Source organism: Odontesthes bonariensis, chromosome 7, assembly GCF_027942865.1.
Source record: "Odontesthes bonariensis isolate fOdoBon6 chromosome 7, fOdoBon6.hap1, whole genome shotgun sequence".
Classification (NCBI taxonomy): Eukaryota; Metazoa; Chordata; class Actinopteri; order Atheriniformes; family Atherinopsidae; genus Odontesthes; species Odontesthes bonariensis.
This window is the reverse complement of record NC_134512.1, coordinates 31,518,925-31,538,414: the sequence shown is the minus strand read 5'-3', so window position 1 is coordinate 31,538,414 and position 19,490 is coordinate 31,518,925. Positions and strand designations below refer to the sequence as shown.

At 39.7% G+C, this 19,490-nt stretch overlaps 1 protein-coding gene across 2 annotated transcripts; it reads left to right on the top strand.

Annotated features, from left to right (window-relative positions):
• The first annotated feature begins 2,050 nt into the window (after positions 1-2,050).
• On the top strand, positions 2,051-18,639 carry LOC142384361 (ceramide kinase-like). Of its 2 annotated transcripts, XM_075470544.1 has the most exons (14): positions 2,051-2,414; positions 5,654-5,692; positions 7,423-7,563; positions 9,557-9,679; positions 9,769-9,894; positions 10,439-10,505; positions 10,594-10,739; positions 11,036-11,110; positions 12,322-12,474; positions 13,236-13,341; positions 13,539-13,615; positions 13,796-14,001; positions 14,769-14,989; positions 15,082-18,639. In XM_075470544.1, exons 1-14 carry the CDS (start codon positions 2,279-2,281, stop codon positions 15,167-15,169), a joined length of 1,704 nt encoding a protein of 567 aa, XP_075326659.1. In that variant the 5' UTR covers positions 2,051-2,278; the 3' UTR covers positions 15,170-18,639. The 2 variants fall into 2 exon arrangements, with proteins under 2 accessions (XP_075326659.1, XP_075326660.1); XM_075470545.1 differs by lacking the exon at positions 5,654-5,692 and having other exon boundaries at positions 2,052-2,414.
• Positions 18,640-19,490: the final 851 nt, after the last annotated feature.

Genomic DNA, 19,490 nt, shown 5'->3' with positions numbered 1-19,490 from the left:
AGGAAAGAGTTCTATGATTTGGATATGGGAGAAACTTAAATGCAGCATATTATAATAAAACTCATCCACTTGATCAGACCTGTGTGGTTCTTGTGGTTACCTTGCAGTAGCAAAAAAAATGCAAACAAAGTGAAACTAGTCTATGGTTTTCAAAAAGTCTGTTCTAGCCCACTCACAAATTAACTTTTTTTTTAATATAAATAAGTTGGACCCATCTGAACTGGTGGGAAACCTGATATGCATCCATATCTTTTAGAAATGACTGTTGGTCCACTTCCTTTACAAGATGTACACTTAGTGTTCTGTATGCAAAAGTTTTTAACAACTGAATGTGCTGTCGTTCCAATTGGATCTAAATGTCAATACTCTCAAGCTACAGTCTTCTGAAAATATTTTCCATTTGAGAGCATTTCTATTTCGAAACAGACTCCCGAAAGAAAGTTTCCGCGCTCCCGCAACTCATTTCTTGAATAAAAAAACAAAACAAAAAAAAATTGTGGCTATCACCACTTTCACTGTCTCGAAAAAACCAATAGGTGCAACTAAAGAAACGCAACTATACAAGTACTGAACATGAAATTAAATGAAAAAGAACATGGTCTTCCATCCATCTGCCGCTGGTCCGGGGATCGGGTCGCGGGGGCAGCAGCCTGAGCAAAGAGACCCAGACGTCCCTGTCCCCGGCCACTTCCTCCAGCTCTTCTGGGAGGACCCCGAGGCGTTCCCAGGCCAGCCGAGAGACATCTCTCCAACGTGTCCTGGGTCTTCCCCGGGGCCTCCTCCCAGTGGGAAGTGCCCGGAACACCTCACCGGGGAGGCGTCCTAACCAGATCCCTGATCCACCTCATCTGAGCCTGCATCACTGCGGACGCCGCACCGATCCGTCTGTTAATCTCCTGCTCCATTCGTCCCCCACTCGTGAACAAGACCCCGAGATCATTTTTCAAATGAACCCGTTTTACTGTTATATTTAGATTTGTCATGTGTGTTATTTTACTTGCAGAATCCAACTGACAATACGCTTTTTAAGATGTACCAGCATTTAGCTGTTATGCTGCAAACAAGTGGAACAAACTGCCAGTGGAGATTAAACTTTCACCAAATGTAGACATTTTTAAATCCAGGCTAAAAACATTTCTTTTCTCATGTGTCTATGCATGAAATCTGCACGATGTCTTTTTTTAAAATTCATTTCAATTATTTTATTTGTTTCTCTTTATATTCTTTTATGTATCTTAATGCTTCTTACACTCCCTGCTGCAATGCTTTTATTTTATGTAAAGCACTTTGAATTGTTTGTACATGAAATGTGCTATATAAATAAATTTGATTTGATTTGAGAATGATTCAGATAAACACAATTGCAAAAATCAATAAAGTATGTTTGAGAAAATATAGACCATGCCATTTTGCAATATTTTCATAAAGATATGTAGAAAGTTTGGTTAGATATGAAAACCAAACCAACTATAAGAGTACTGCCTTTCGATTTCTGAACAAAAACAATATTGTTGTAGAGCAGTCATTTTAAAGCATTTTAACGCCTTGCCTGCAGGGTTTGATCAACAGAATGATGTAAAAATGTGTCAATTACAAAAGTCAGTATGATTATATCTGGATTATAAATGTGTCAATTACAAAAGTCAGTATGATTATATCTGTGTAGCGTGGTGCAGAGTGAAGACTGCCTCCGCTACACATTTAATTTGTTGTATTTATTTTGTTCTGCAAAGAGCAAAAGTAGGTAAACTTATTTATTACAGTTCGCCACACACAGCTTCTTTCACGTTCACGTGTGTGTTCTCGTTCTCAGAGCGTATTCCCGCGAGACTTCCTTTGTCCCTGCACAAAGAGGGACAGGAACGAGCCCTCTGCTGGTAGGGGTTAGACACCGCATACCGATTGATTGATGACAATATTTTATACTAAATAATAACAACAATAAACTAATCTCCTATCTTATCAGCAAACACCCAGACTATTTTCACCACCCTGAACATGAGCTGTCGCAAATGGGAAATCAAATTAACAGAAAGCTCCTCCCACATCCGGTGAAAATCCGCTATCTGTCAGTAAAAAACAAAAAACAAAGACAGCACGAGCTGGAATCTCGGATCCAGGTATTAATACAGCTACTTTTGAATAAGCCGATCATTTTAGGGGGTTATAACCTCTCCGGAAACACAGAGACAACAAGTTCGGACGGATATATAACTTTAGGAGGACCGCTGATGCCTCCTCAGTCGGCTGAAGGACCGAGCTGGGCGAACAGACGCAGATGGATAGGCCGGGTAGGCTGCTGCTAGTGTCCGAGCTCCGCGTCAGAAACGCCGCGTACGATGTGAGCCTGAGCCGGTCCCTACTCACCTGGAAGAGACGGGCCTCCTGCCCGGTGTACCACCCTTTCAGACCCAGTAAGACCTGGATGCAGATATTATGTATTGTTTTTGCCTGCAGATGAAGAAGAAATAACATACAGAGCCATAGTACGGTTCAAACTGGAGGGAGATATTAGAAATAGCTGGTTACATAACGCACAACATCCAGTCTGTCACCATTTGTAGAGGTCACACACCGAGGCTGCAAGCAGGGGAGGTACGATACAAACCAGACTCCATGCATTTTCTGCGGTATTTTAGTAAAATATGTTTGAAACAGTATAATTTCAAAGCCCAAACAGTAGGGATGAAGGAAGCAGTTGCACATGTACACATTCTTTTAATTGGTGATGTGTTGTGTCCATCTGAATAATGTTTTAGCTGAATTTTGGTCACCAGAGCAAACATCTGGGTTTATGGCTGCTGCTCTTACATCAATGCTTTGTTTCTGGAAAGAGTGCAGAGTGTGGAGTAAAGACTCCCTTTAAAGCTGTAGATTCAGTTTATAATCCTCTGTAGATTAATCAGTACTGACCCTTTATCTTGTTACCGATTGCTTTGGTTTTCGTCTGTGCAGTTACTCAGTTATTGTTCTCTGAGTGGCTGTAATCCATTTATTTTTTATTTTTTTTATGTTAGCCCTGTGGTAGCATTTTACAGCTTGATTATTTTCAGGTTTAGCCAAATGTTTAGTTTGGGGACAAATCTCAGTTTGTTATCAGACCAGTAGTTGATTTCCTTCAGTGTCCTGTTTTGTCCAGCCAGCAGTGCCAAAACGCAGCATTTTAAAGTTCCACAATAGATGTTTAAATAGAATAATAAAATTATACAAGCGGGGTTGTTGTAGACCTTGAAAAGATATAAAATCTGCAGGTGTATCAGCATTTATGTTTATGCTTATTTCTTTGAATATGATTGAAATAATTTGGATTAGAGATTATGTTTACATGACACTCTGATAAGATGTAACTGTAACAAAAGAAATCAAACATTTTTTTTCTCAATTTTATTTCTAACATTTTTTTCATTCTGTTGAAAAAGAGGAGCGCAGCAGAGACTATTTTTATGTTTTTGCTGCTCCTTCTAAAAAAAAATCATCAAATTCAGTAGCACACAAACCAACTTCTTCTGTTTTAAAAGGAAAAGTGGATCTTTGCAGCTCTTCAGTTCTCAAAGAAAATAATCTGAGTTGTGTTCCATGTTTCAATGAAACTTCAATGTTTCTACCAATGGGAAACTCTTCGTGTCATGTTACCCCCACATGGGTGGATCATGTGGAGTGAGAATATACTTATTCCATTCAGAGAGTCAGTCAGATTAAGTATATAAATGGTTATAATTTTCCTTTTGATGAGATTACACCTCTCTGCTTAATCTGAATAAAAAGTCATGCTGATGGAGCTGTATTACATGGGCTAATAGTTCTGATGAGAGATTCGAACTGTTTATGTGGACATTTAGATGCAAGAGATCTAGTAAGTGGTCCATTTACATGCTGAAAATCATTTAATCAGAATTTAAATTTTGACATGTGAAAAGTGGGCCTTCCTGCTTTTTGTAAAAAAAAAAAAAATTGTTTTCTCAACTTTATTCCCAATTTTACAGTGCATAAGCCTACTTTTCCAGTAGTTTATTGATAAGTAGATAGTCTGTTCTCTGTCCACAAATAGACCCGGAGGCTGTGGATAAAATTTAGACAGAGTGGTCCTGACTGGGTTTACTGATTAAGAATGTAGCCTTGTCCATTTTTTTTCTTGAAAACATTCAACAATCTTCAACTATTTCAAGGTCTCAACTTTCTCCAGACTGTTATCGGTGAGTAGATGAACGTATTTTATGCCAGAAATAAGGTCCAGGTTAAAAAAAAAAGCCATTGAGAATGTTTTGGATGCGTTGGAGAAGACTTCACACGGTAGTCTGACTCTCCCATCATCAGTACAAGATCTTTGTGGAGAAATGAACATCACTCTGGACGGAGATAAATGTTGTCACATTGCATAAACTTAGAAACAATTACACAGTAAATGTGTCATAATCAAAGTAATAGGTGGTCCAATAAAATATTAGTGTGACTTTTCTTTAGGCCAAGCAGTATATATTAGTATGAGCACTAATTAGATTTACATGTAGGTAGGACTGGGCAATATGGGAAAAATTCACATCACCAATATTTTTTTTTCATGTCAATCGATATCGGGTCTATAACTTTTAGCATCCACTTGAACCCCTTATTTTCCACTGTGTTTATTGATAGCATGTCTTTTGCAATACAATAAGCTACTGCATTTGTAATATTACAGTGTGTCCCAGATTTGTTTGTCATACGGCACGGCGCTGGATGAAGCAGACTCTATGGTCTTCTGTTGCCGCTGCACAGGCGTTGTAATTGGGGGAAGATTAGCACTTGTTCCGGGCTGTATTTGTAAAAGTTTGCATTCTCCGGTCTCAGACGGGTGGCGCTGCTTCAGGTGATGAAAAAGATTAGTGGTATTTCCTGTCTTTGTTGGAACGTGACTTCAAAAAACCAAAATACCTCCACACCACCGAACTTTTCGGGCCTACTTATCAACAACGTTATCTCTTACGCCTTGGGCTGTGGCTTCCGTTGCTTCTTCCGAGGGAGCACTCATTTTCTTTTTCTATACTACTGCAGCAGCACAAACAAACACGGCACGACATCCTGCTGGCATGGCTCTATTCCAGCCACGTGATTGGTTCAGCACAGCGCAACTCTCGTTGTCATTGGCTATTCATATTGTCTGTCAATAGATGGACGAACGTAATCTATCGAAAAGAATATGGACCATGTTTCCTATCGTTATCGTTTTATCGCCCAGCCCTACATGTAGTACATGTAACACAAAAACTTAGAAGTCGAAAATTAAATTATTATTTAAGTCTTCTTATCATCTAAGTCTCCAACCAGTTGAAGGTTAAAAGAAAAGTATATGTCCATTTTAATGATTTCTTAATATTCAAACTTCACCTCATCCTATTGGGCCGGGGACTCAATTTTAGTGTTCCTTCTAATAAACAAAGGTTGCCATGTCAATCTTTTCAGATCTTAAAACTGAAGCTTTCCTGAGAGCTACTGGACTGTTGGTTGGACAAAATAATATTTTATGTTGTTCTGTGGAAAATATATTTGACAATATTTTGTGACATTTATAGAAAAGTTGATTTATCTGTTAATTGTTAGAAAAATCAGCAGATGTAGCAATATGAAAATATTGCTGCCCTGTGGAGTGTTAGGTAACTTTCTTGTTCTCCTGCAGGGTTTTGTGTTCCTTTGTTTCCTCGTCGACCAGACTCAGGTAGGAGATTTAGTTCCCACAATGCAGTGGGACATCCCCACCTGCCGACTGTCGGCTTAGTGATTCTGGTGTTGCTGTGTGGACATGTTTCTGTGATCGATGGTTCTGAGTTATGAACTGTGACTGTGCCTTACAAACTTGACTGTTGGTTTTATTCCAGAACTAAGCAGATGGATTTTAGTAATTAAACAAAATGGCCGGAACAGTTAAACATTTGCCTTGATAGTAGACTTAATTGATCATTCTCGTTTGATTCTGCACCATCCAAAACTGCTTTTTGGAATAAGCCACATACTGTCAGAGGTCCAAAAGTCACAATTTGACACCGTGTTCATCAACATCAGATCCAACAGAAATATGGTGCTCTTCCCTGTAGCTCCTGTTTGATGTGTAGTGTAATTAATTTGTCGTAGTAGCTCAGCTGTCATAGTGTAACACATTAATCTTGTTGGTAAGCATTTCATTGCAAGCTTGTAATTAATAGCTGCTTTTCAAATGTTCTTTAAAGAGATTTTTTGGCAGTTTCTCGCTGGAAGGGAGGCGCTCAAATTAGGTGGTAACTTTAAAACCATGATATTTTGAGACGTCTTTAATGGATTTAGTCACAGTCTTGGTTAAAAAATAAGTAACCCCTCAGATTTGATAACTGCTCCAACCTCAAGCTTCTTGTTTACAAAGCTGCTTCAGCTTAGTCATATGTTTTGTTATGTATGTGTGTTATGCACATGTGTGTTGTTTTAAGAAGACATTGCACTGCATCTGTGTAAGGGTTAACATCTGGAATCTGACTGGGCCACATAAAAAGCATATTTATTTTCAGGTTTTATTTGGATGCTTCTAACCTCTCCAGAAATTGAACTACAATTTGTTGCGACACAGACAACTGTAACTGTTATAGGTCCTTTTGTCAAAGCATATTTACACACAATACTGCTTCACTCATATTTAGTTCCCCACATGAAAGAAAAATGTCAAGTTTGCTCATGTTTCTCATGCAAAAATCAGTTTTCTGCCAGCAGTTGTATGCTGTTTTATGGAGAATAATGGAGCTTGGGTTGGATGAAACAATATACTTGATTAGGTCATTTTAAGTTTGGGGATTTGTGATGCGCTCTTTTTTTGACAGATAATGCAGAATGACATGAAAAGCGGCTTCTTTGCGTGAACTCTTTAGATGTCAGCGATGAAACTTGAAGAAACAGTGGAGCCTTGTTTAAGCTACAAATGCCTTCCACTGACCAGCTGATGTATTGCTTTCAGCTGGAAATGGAGAAGCTGAAAAAGTGATCAAGGTCGATGACACAGAGCTGACTCAGGTTTCTGAGTTTTTCCTCTGTTGTCTCTGAGGAAACAGTAGTCTGTCTGACTTCTTCTGTGTGCAAGAATTCCCCTCCATATTCTCAGGGGTTACAGTGTGTTCATGCGAATGTGAGTAAATCCTGGTCTGCTGACTGAATTTATAATACAGGGCTATTTGTACATTTGAAAACATTAACAATAACCCTCATTTCCTTTTGTTGCCCACATTTTGTTCTAGATTTGTTCCTTATTTATCAGCTGACCGCTGGTTTCACCTAATTTCTTTCCATCATATGAAGGTTGCTGTGTAACATGGAACACGTGGGTCCATGTTGCTTCACAGTAAATGAACGGATTCTGTTTATCTGCTCAAAGTCTGAGAGACTGAATGAAATTTTGAAGCTTTGCATCTGTGTGTGTGTGTTTCTCAGGTGTGCCTCACAGTGTGCCAGTGTCAGAGATCATCTCTGTCAGAAAGGAAGAGGAGGAGAACAGCAGCAGACGAAAAGATGATGGCAGCTGGAGAAAGATCAAAGAGAGAGATGGAAAGGAGTGCAGGCAGACCTTCACAGGTAAACGCTGCCAGTTGGAGACATGTGGAAGGATGTGGACGACAAAAGTTTTGTGAGGTTTTTCTATTTTTGCCTGCAGTGACAGTTATTCTGCTACACAAGTTGGTCCTTATGAGTGGTTTATCAATATTTGTTTTGGACCATTAGTATTTTACTTAATTCCTCATTGTGTCTAGCCTGCGATTTCATTCACACTGCAAAGGCAGCCTGGAAACCACCGCCCTTATTTTTGCCTGAGTTAGGGAACCAATCACAGAACGGGGGGGCAGCAAGACGATGACGACGTCTATGCGCGACACCGAAGCTTGTAGAGTGTTAATCCAACATGGCAGTGGACACAACGTTACCGTTCGATGCAGCCTTAGAAAGTGTTTGAAGTAGCTTAGAACGCAAGTTTACTTTTAAAACAGAGCAACGTTTGGCGTTGAAAGATTTCATTGCCTTCTTCCTCGTCGAATTTCTGTCGCTCTACATACGTCCCCTGGTATAAGTGATACAATTGGCTATGAATCGCGCGCAAAGCAGCATGGGAAGAACCAGACGCCATTTAATAGACATTCGTAGCGCCCAATAAACGGCTCTAGGCATTCGTAAACCACGCCTCAAATACGAGAAAATGCACACCTAGTTCCCAGACCACCATCTCATCCAGATGTGGACGCGTCAGCCAGGCTACATTGTGTCAGTAAATGCAGTAAACTCAACCAGCTCATATCAGGCTTATTATATTTCAAATAATTCATGTTATTGCACAAAAGTTAAAACAGCTGAATTTGAATTAATCTTGTTGATAAAAGATGAAAATTGACAGACAAGGTTACTCAGATAATTAGAGAATTATTGGACAGCTTTCTATAAGTGAAGCAACCATCCTTCCATTGTCATCCTCTTGTCCGAGGTTGGGTCGCGGATGTAACAGGTTCAGGAGAGAAACCCATAAATCCCTCTTCCCAGGGAGGCGTTCCCAGGCCAGAAGGGACATATAATGCCTCCAGCAAGTCCTGGGTCTGTCCTGGGGCCTCCTCCCACTAGGATGTGCCCGGAAAACCTCCAAAGGGATTCAACCAGGGGCATCCTAACCAGATGCCCGAACCAGCTGACTCGTATCTATGCAGTGGAGCAGCGGCTTTACTCAAAGTTCCCTCTCGATGACCGAGTTCATCACCCTATCTCTAAGGCTGATCCCAGCCACCCTCTGAAGGAAATCCATTTCAGCGACTTGTATCTGCAATCTTGTTCTTTCGGTCACTACCCAGATCTCGTGACCATAAGTGAGGGTTGGAACAAAGATGGTCCAGTGTTTCACGACCTGGGCGAAAACCACACTGCTTCTCCGAGGTTTGACAATCGGTAGGAGCCTCCTCTCCAACAACTTGGAGTAAACTGTCCCAGGGAGGCTGAGTAATGTTGAACCCCCTATAGTTGAAGTGAAGTAAAAATCTTTTTGTATTGTATGTTCTGTGGTTTTAATTGATGTTTGGCAGATTCATTCTCAGAAAAGTGAGCAATGATCCCAGTGCATTCCCTTGAACCCGATCATTTGGCTTTTCTTCGTTTTTCAGAAGCAAGATGACCCCTTTTTGATTCTAGGGATCAGGAAGCAGAAATCATCTAGCCATCCAAACAACCCCAGTTTAAGGGCTAGATGACCATGATTCCTTTATTCCTAAAATAAATAAGAAGCATCTTACATCTGAAAAACAGATAGCCAAGGGGAGGAATTAGAATAGGGCCTTCGTGATATCCACTTAAAGTTTAGTTTGTGCCTTTTTTGAGTTGTTTCTTACTACTAATTTCCCTCAATGAAAACCAGCTGACTGAGGTAAAACTCCCGTTACTCACAATAACATAATTACATATTCTCACTGCTCGAAGCATCTTCATTTGAAGCAGCCAATGAAAACAATTCAAAATGTGGAATTTACTACCCTGTGAATCACTAAATGATCAAAAATCAAATGGCGGCTTTTGACTTTTATCCTCTTCGTTTCAGTGTCTTACGTGGAGAGGTGTCGGCAGCACCGCTGGCGGTGTGCTGAGGTTACCTTCATGTGTCCAGACGAGGCACTTTGCCAGAGCTGGATCTGCAGCATCAGAGAGCAGCTAGTCAATATCAGTACGACTTTACATCAACACACACACACTAAGTAATACACACATATGGAGTACTTTTTGTAACATGCCTGTTGTTGTTTGTGCCGACAGCTAGCAGACCCAAAAACCTTCTGGTCTACATTAACCCATATAGCGGGAAGCGCCAGGGCAAACGCATCTACAAGCAGAAGGTTGCTCCGCTTTTTGCTCAGGCCGGTGTCTCCACACATGTAATTGGTGAGTCTTGCTTATTCTGTTCCCTTTCTCTCGATGCTAGAGATCATATACAGGGTGGCCGCGGGTCCTTAAAAAGTCGTAAAAAGTCGTAAATCAATTTTCCTGAAAATAAGACCTTAAAAAGTATTAAATTGTCTTAAATTCAGATTGCATGGGTCTTAAATATTTGTGTATTTTTCTTTTTGCTCTAAAGGAACAGTATTTGTTTTTTAATATATTTACTTGATTTTATAAGCATTTGTTCATGGGACTTAAATATTAAATATTACTTAAAATATTGTAATAAATTTAATTTAGGACAGTGATGACATTTTTGTGATCTTTTCGCATGACACACATTTAGTCGATGTTCTTAAACTCAACCGTCATTTGTCATTTTACCGTTTTACTGTCAGTGTGTTTACTTGGTTGGTATTTCCATCATACGTTTGGTCTTAAATTTCATTTAGAAGTGGTATTAAAAAGTCTTAAATTTAACTTGTTTATACCTGTATACACCCTGATATAACTCATATACACTGTGTTTGTGTGTATGTTGTCGTAGTGACGGAACACGCCAATCATGCGAGGGATCACCTGAGGGCAGATGCAGAGCTCAAGGAGTTCGATGGGTAAGCTTTGCTCAAATTTATCGAATGAATGAGTTCTGATGGGTTTCACCGTTTAGATATTTCACTTTCACCTTTGTCCCAAATCCAGCGTGGTGTGTGTGGGAGGGGACGGCATGTTTAGTGAGATTATCCACGGTCTGATATGGAGGACGCAAATCGACAGCAGCATAGATCCAAACTGTCCCGATGAAATGCTGTCTCCCTGCTTGCTTCGCATTGGAATCATTCCTGCAGGTCAGAAACACTGATATCATTTTAAAAAATATACAAATTATGCTCTGTTCTTTTTTTTTTTTGGATGGATTTGGTTCAAATGTCTATGCTGTATACATGCACAAAGAGACATTAAAGAGACATTGTTGTGAGCAGATATTAGCCATTTTGATCTATACTGGTGTTGAAAATAAATTAAAATAATTAAATAATCTTTTTCAATGTTTTGAAAAAGGAGGAGAATTTTCTTGCTTTGAATAATCGTCAGTACTGTAGTCTACTCAACATTCTTCTGACAGTCGCTCTGTTTGTGTCAGGTTCAACAGACTGTATCTGCTTTGCCACTGTGGGAACCAATGATCCAGTGACCTCTGCTCTGCACATCATTGTAGGTCAGTCCCATGGTCTCCTTATACAACAACTCTAACATAAACCATCCCAGTAATGGGAAGGTTGACATAAAATTAAGCATTGGTATGTTTGTCACAGCAGTAATTCCACAGTTATAAAGACAGAAGACAAACGCTACATGGTCAGGTTTGTCGTTGTTGTCATTTTAATGATCAAACAGCCCATCAACAGTAAACCCTTTTTCATGTTTTTTTCCCCCCCATTTTCTTCTATTAATCCATTTTTTATTTCATAGACGTTGTATTAGATGTAATATAAACGGATATTTCAGATTGCAGTTAGTTTGCCATTTATTAGACTATAATTGTACACCATATTTTTTTCATCAGGTGCTACTTTATTAAATATTCCTAAAATGAAATGTAAAATTACGGGTGAAGCTGCTTTCTGTTTTTATGCACCAAAAATTTGGAACTCTCTACCAGTGGATATTCGTCAGTCAACAGATATTACAAACTTTAAAAAGCAGCTAAAAACACATCTATACACCCTCGCCTTCTTCTAGTTTTATAAATTATATTAATATTATTATTATTACTATTTATATATTACATTTATTGTTTCTCTATTTTATTGGTAAATTCATTTTTCTATTTTTAGTACTTTATTTTTTATTTATATTACATGTTCTATTGTACTCTATTTTGTTATTCTTGTAGTTATTTTACTTTATTTACTTTGTATATTTATCTTATTTGTAAAGCACTTTGAGCTACATTTTGTGTATGGAAGGTGCTATATAAATAAATTATTATTATTATTATCATTATTATGGCACCTTTGTCAATTCCTCAAGATAAGGACATTCAGATGTTCTTAAATACAGATTTATGGAAGCTAAGAGAGGTCATGCTTAAATTTTTTTTAAACATAATTTTTGAGACCACAACTTGATTATCTCAAGATATCCAAGCTTGTTTTATACATATTTATGTATTTTGTTAGTTCAGTCTAATAAAGTTTGTTATCCTGTTACCGCCAACAAAACTGATGGGCAGCTAAAACTCTTTATATGTCCACAGACGACTGAGCTGACATTTACTGAACTCAGTGCAGTAAAGAATTAAACCATCTTGTGCTGCAATTCTCTTAGTTTTATTCTTACTTTGAGTTGATGTCTTTCAGAATTGTCACTGTTCATGTGTTTTCTTAAAATCAAGTCTATATGTTGATCAATTGTGTGTTTGTTCAGGAGACTCGCAGCCAATGGATGTGAGCTCTGTTCACCACAACAACACATTCCTGCGATACTCCGTCTCCCTGCTGGGGTATGGTTTCTATGGTGACGTGCTTACTGACAGTGAGAGGAAGAGATGGGTGGGACCAGCCAGATATGACTTGTCAGGTAGAAGCTCAACACCTTTTAAAGGGATAGTTCGCCTCTTTTAACATGAAGCTGTATGACATCCCATATCAGCAACATCATTTATGAACATCTTCTTACCCCCTGCTGCGTCCTGTGAGCAGAGTTCCAGCCTCGTTTTGGTGTTGATGAAGGTAGTCCGGCTAGTTGGCTGGGGCTAAAAAAATAAAGAGTCTTGCTTCTCAAAACAATATGTGATCAAAAGAGTAATACATTTGCATCACAAAATCGTTATCCAGGAAAAAGTCAGACCTCACAATCGCTTGGCGCTATTTTTGCCTCCCTTGATATCAATGCGTCCAGTGTAAACTGTGCAGCCCGAAGAGCAGACCGAGCAGCAAACACCGTAACAGGTGCGGCTGTCGGCAGGTGGCTGAACGCATTGATGAAGGGAGGCAAAAATAGTGCCAAGCGATGTGAGGTCTGACTTTTTCCTGGAGAACGATTTTGTGATGCAAATGTATTACTCTTTTGAACGCATATTGTTTTGAGAAGCAAAACGCTTTATTTTTTTAGCCCCAGCCAACTAGCCGGACTACCTTCGTCAACGCCAAAACTCGGCTGGAACTCTGCTCACAGGACGCAGCAGGGGGTAAGAAAATGTTCATAAATGATGTTGCTAATATGGGATGTCATACAGCTTCATGCCAAAAGAGGCGAACTATCCCTTTAAGCTGCTCAGATTGTGAATGATCCCAAAAGATTGATTCCAAATTATTGTGTTGATGGTCTGAATCCTGAAGGCTTGAAAATGTTCCTGACTCATCACTACTATGAAGGAACAGTTTCCTACCTGCCAGCCAGAGGCATTATGGGAACACCGCGAGATGCTGCTAGGTGTCGATCCGGGTGAGATGTAAAAAATGTTTTGTTAAAAAAAAAAAAAAAAAACCTTTTTTTATTTTACTGCGTGAGACAGTTTGTGTCAGTTATGCTCATTAAAATCAACTTAGAAAGTGCATTCCATAGATAAATGCTTCTGAGTATGTAATGAAATCACTGGATGCCATTTTTAACACGACATTAGTGTGTCTGTAAATACGCAGCTGTGCAGTTTGTCAACACAATGGGCAGAAACTTTCAGAGAAATCTGAGAAGTACGAGACGGAGGAAGCATCATATGGTGAGTTCAACTAAGTCATCCAGTCTCACTCATTAGGAAACTCTCTGCCAAAGCACTAAGTTTTTGTTTTTTTAAAGTGAGTTTAAGCCAAACGTTTTACTTTCTACACAGCCAGGAGGAACAGTGCCGTGGTCACATTAAGTGAGGTAAAATCTATCTCTCTTGGGGTTTATGTTTTAGAGAATGATGGTGAGTGGAGGACAATCCGAGGAAAGTTCTTAGCTATAAACGCAGCCAGTATGAGCTGCGCTTGCCCTCGCAGCCCCAAAGGCCTCTCACCTGCTGCCCACCTGGCTGACGGCACCACCGACCTCATCCTGATCCGAAAGTGTTCCCGCTTTGACTTCCTCAGACACCTCCTCCGACACACTAGCAAAGACGACCAGGTACGTTTCTACTGTAAACCCCCAGATTCTGAGGGGCACTTTACACGGAAACGAAAACGGGTTAAAAACGCAAAACCTTTTTGCGGATGCACTATATCGTTTAGATGGTAACGGCGTTTGGGGGCATGAAAACGCAAAAAAGGGAAACCGCCCTCCAGAGTGGAATTCTTGAAAACGCTCCACTGTCGCGCCACCGTGTAAAGGATGAAAACCGCAAAACTGCGTTTCTCGTCACATAGAAATGACGTGACAAGCATGATAAAGCGCCAGGAAACCGTGGGAAACACATCAGTAGGCTATCAACATGTCCGTCCCTGCGGACTTTCAACTCGCCTTGGGCGCAGTAATTGACGTTCAAGAGTCATTTCATCAGATAACAGCAATGATGAGTGAGAGTAGTAAAGAACAGACCAAAAATATGAACTACGTTCTCGAAATTCTTGAAGTTCATAGAGAGAGCAGGCGACCTAGCCAGCTGTGGGTGAGACCTGGGAGGACTTCTCAGTGGTGGGATAACTTCATGAATGGAGTGGTAGGCGACCAAGTGTTTACTGCATCGATAAATATGGAACGTCACACACTTTTGCGTTTCCGTATGCACGCAGATTTTCACCCTAAAACGCTCGTCTTAATGCAGATTTAAAAGTGAAAACGAAACTCCACTTTTGCGTTCTGGTTTCAGATCGTTTCCGTGTAAAGGTCGCCTGATTCATGATTTCGCAGCCTGAATCCTAAGGTATGGTGCTCTTCTCTTGTCCTTCAATCAGTTCGATCTGACCTTTGTTGAGGTCCACCGGGTAGTGCGATTCCGCTTCACGCCGCGTCACTGCCAGAGCGACTCGGACCTCGAGCTGGACTTGCTCGAAAATGGCAAACGCCAGATCTTCAGCCAGATCTGCAGAGACCACCCAGCTTGTGGTTGTGCACGCGCCTACAGCAGCTGGAACTGCGATGGCGAGATCCTGACCCACACCGCCATCAACGTCAGGTAACCCAACCCTCTGGGAGCTTCTTTTTCACAATATTCCATCTCAGTTTATATTTTTCTGAAAAGCACTATTTACTCCTTTTTTTTCTCAGAGTGTACTGCCAGTTGATCAAGTTGTTTGCGCGAGGGATCGAAGAGCCACAAGTGTTTGAGGATCTCTGCAATCCATGTGCGATATAATTCTGCACCCGACTTTGTTTACTGTCAGACACTGGAGCTGTCTGTTTCCAGCCACCGCCTCCACTCTCATGTGACGCTCACCACGTCTTTCATCAGGAGACCGGTCATGATGTCTGACTCAACAATGAGTTGTGCTGTTACTCCTCAGAAATTAGCTGTATGAAGAGAAACAAAACTGACTGTTTTAGTTTCATTTTAAAATCTTTAAAACATCTGGAATAGCTTTAAAATGTGTTCCCAGTAAACCAGCTCTGCTAACAGTGCTAACCTGCACTAACAGTGCTAACAGTGCTAATCTGTGCTAACAGTGCTAATCTGCACTAACAGTGCTAACAGTGCTAACCTGCACTAACAGTGCTAATCTGCACTAACAGTGCTAATCTGCACTAACAGTGCTAACCTGCACTAACAGTGCTAACAGCTGTTTGTGCACCAAAGGTGTCTGCATTGTTCAGAGGCCTTTACTTCCAGATAGGCCTGTAGATGCCTGTTATTCCTAACTCAGACTTGTTTCTGCAGACTGGAATTTGTCTTAAAGACATTTTCACACTTTTCTTGTGCACATTTGGATTTGGACTCTGACTCATCTCAGTCTTTTGGGTGTCTGACATCCACTGTCATAACTCTGAATCATCTATCTTGTTGGCTTTCACAGACTTGTGTTGTGTTGGTTTTTGGGATACAGGCTACTCGTGGATCAGTCTCCCCTCAGTCTGTTAGCTGTTTCAGCATCGATATGTGTTGCTCTTGTGTTCTGACTTATTGTGTTTCTAATATAGGTGATTGCATTTGGACTTTCAGTTTCAGTCGTACGGCTGGACTTGCCAGTCGTATAGTGGAAACATTTAAGCTCCTTAGCATTTAGCATGATCTCAACCCTTTACTTTTCGAGGACCTACCTGCCTGTACCTTCATTTAGAGTTAAAAATACAACAACTGTACCTTGGACCAGGCCTGAATTTGACATTTGATGAAAGATCTGTCATTCATGATCTGTTTAAGGTGAGGAGGTGTTCTCCTTCTCAGTCTTGCAAATATTTATTAGCAAATTAGTACATGCTGTTTTTTTTTTCTTTTTGGCATAATTGATAGTTTATTTGCACTTTAAAAAAAATAATGTATATATATTTTTATATATATATACGGGCTCTTTATTCATATATATATATATATATATATATATATATATATATATATATATAAAGAGCCCTTTATTTGGAATTACCTGTTTAAAGGACACCAGATACCTGTGACTCACTCCCAGAGTTCTATAATCAAAAGTAGAAGGCAACTCAAGGCCAGCACTTAAAAAAAGTGATAATCCTGTCTGCAGTGACCTTTCCAGTAACAGTCTTTCTGCTCTGTGACTTTTTCTGCAGCCTTTTCTCCAATCATTCATAAATCCATCGTTTCTCAGGATGACATGAACTCGATTTTGGCTGTGTAGTTGCTGCTTGTTTGTTTGTCGACCCGAAGTCTTGTTTCCTTTCTGCTGTAAGTGAGCTGGGCTCTCTGTCAGGAGGGAACCAGTAGTAGGTCATGGTATTTTCAAAGCACCGACCAATCAGCTTTCAGCTTTATCCGGCTTTTCATCTGACCAAATACCAGCTGGGGTTTACTCATGTAGCCATTTATCTGTCTGTGTGTGTGTGTGTGTGTGTGAGAGAGACGAGTGTAGCTCAGCAAAGAAGTCCTCACAAATTTAAAATTCTGGAAAAAGGTCCAACATGGCTGTGAAGATCTACACTCATTATTGAAATATACACATGAAATTGAATATACAAAATCTTGATTTAATGGACTATAATTTAACTTATCCTGACACAGGGTCCCAGGCCAAGCCTCCGTTGCTTGAAATCTGTTGGCCCTGTGAAGACGTTTAGCTGAGTCGTCTGTCTCATGTGGTTTTGTGTCATAGTTGTGGTGACATACAATCAGAACCTGCTGTATGGCCCTTAAAACCAAATTTTCAAACTTGTGCCAAGAGGTCGACTGATGACGGATACCTAGAGGGGTTTTTCCAATTAAGAGATACTAGCAAATGTTTATCTGTTGGAACAAAAACCTGCAGCCACACCGGCCCTTTCAAGGATCAGTTTGAGACCACTGATCTACATTGAGCCTGACCTTAGTACGACTACGAACGGATCTATTTGCATGGTTCTGTGAAATAGCCATTACTGGACTTATAATAACAGACTCATAATTACCAAGCTGTAAAAAGTCTGCCTTGCAAGCTCAGTTGCTGCAGTACCACTAAACTGTAAACCAAACTAGCTAGCTGCAAAGCTGCTGCAGGGTAATGTTGCAGTTGTACAGGCAGGGTCGCATCAGAAAGTGGTGTCACTGTGTTAGTGACCTCTGGCGAGCTTTCAGCTGCTGCATCATTGTACTGGGAAGATATAGTCATTGCTCAGTCACAGCAGCTCTCTGAGCTTGTTTCTTTTCTGTTTGTTTTCATTTTATTTAACCTCCCGTTCCCAGCATTCATCTTCTCTTAAACCCAAGCATTATTATGACTTTACACAGATAAAGGTACCAAACACTTCTACATCTCAACTGTCTTTTATCTAGTCTCTGCTATTAAGCAATTCATACTCTATTTGAGGGGATTATATCAAAGTAGATTTGTGGAATTAATAGGATAAATTCAACTGAGCGGGTGCTTCACCGTTAGTCAGTGGTGTGCATTAGCTAGCTAAGACTGAACTGCATGTGAAAATTTTTCAGTTTTCCTTTAAGTCTGTTTGAACAGATCTAAACAGAGCCACAGGAATGAAGTGATCTACTTTTTGCCTTGATTTTTAGCAGCCAGATAACGTATATGTTTCCTCGCATGGTGAATTTGAAGTTATAAATAATACATGTTGTGTTGATATGACACCATGATCGTTTCCCCTTGTTGAAATGAACCAGATTGTAGAGTAACAGCATAAAATTTCTATTGATTAAACATATTAAATTAATATTCGTAGCAATGCTGTCAAAAATTTTACTGATATAAATACTGCAGAGACTGAGGATAGTGTGTGGGGAAAAAAAGATGATAACTGAACTTGTGGAATAATGGATGTAACCTTGTGTAGTGTTGCACATATAAAACATGAATGAAATTCAATAAGCATTACTTTCAGAATTGATTAATCATGTTTATTTTTCTGATATATTTTGGCTTTTGTGTAGAAACAAGTGCAAAACTCTTTCATTTTCATCTTTTTAGGTCAAGATTATTTTTGAAGTTTTTAACTGCTGAAATTATGTTTCAGATTTCTATGCATTTAAGTTGGAACATGTCCCGCTTACAGAGAAGGTTTTTGCTTTCAACGGTGTAGTTTAATCTGACACTGTAAACTTGTTTGATCTAGTGAATCAGTCGACCTCTAGCTGTAATCTGAGCTGTATCACCCTCTACTGCAGCTGTTGCAATATCAAGAAATAAAATATTTTCAACACATCTTTTGATTCTAATTGATAAAATATGATGGTTTCATTTGCTATGTTATTTGTTAAATAATGAACTTTTTCTGACAACAAGCGTAAATCATGCAATTACTAACAGTGTAAAGAAATATAAACTATGAATAAGTTGTGCATTTCTTGAAGAGAAATTCAGTGTGATTGCTTTAAATCTCCTGCAGCCTTTCTGTAGCAAACTGGAACTTTTAAAAGCTCACAAATCTCATCAGCTTTGGCTGTTTGTCGCTAAAAGCATATAATGAGAGAATGTATTGATTTTTAGCGCTGTAGTTTTGTTACTGGCCACGGATGGCGTTAGATGACCCATCAACTGCATCCTGTTGTCAGTTATGGGTTTGGCAGGACACGGATGCGGACTCCAGAGGTAAAAAGAAAATTTGGTTTATTTTCAAGCACGGTTAACAAAATGCACGGCTGGGCCGGATGACAAAACTAAACTGTGAAAAATAAAACATGAATATACTGTGACAAAAGCAAGACTTGACATGAAAAAAAGCACTTAGCTGTGACGTGGCATGAAAGGGGAAACCTGGAAACTAAATACTGAAGTGGGTGATTGGTTTAGTGAATGAGTGCAGCTGGGGACAATGAAAACAGGTGACGTGAGTGAAACTAATGACCTGGCATGGGAAGTGAGGGAAAAGCAATTGGCAAAACTTAACTAAACATGGACTTAAACTAAGACATGACTACGCATGATAAAAACACAAAACCAAAAATATGGGGAAAACCCCATGAACATGACATCTGTGACCAGCTGTCTGCCAACTTTAAACTCTGTACACTCGAGATATTAACTATTTTATGCAGCTGTCATTGTTTGAAAAATAAGTGATCAACAGTA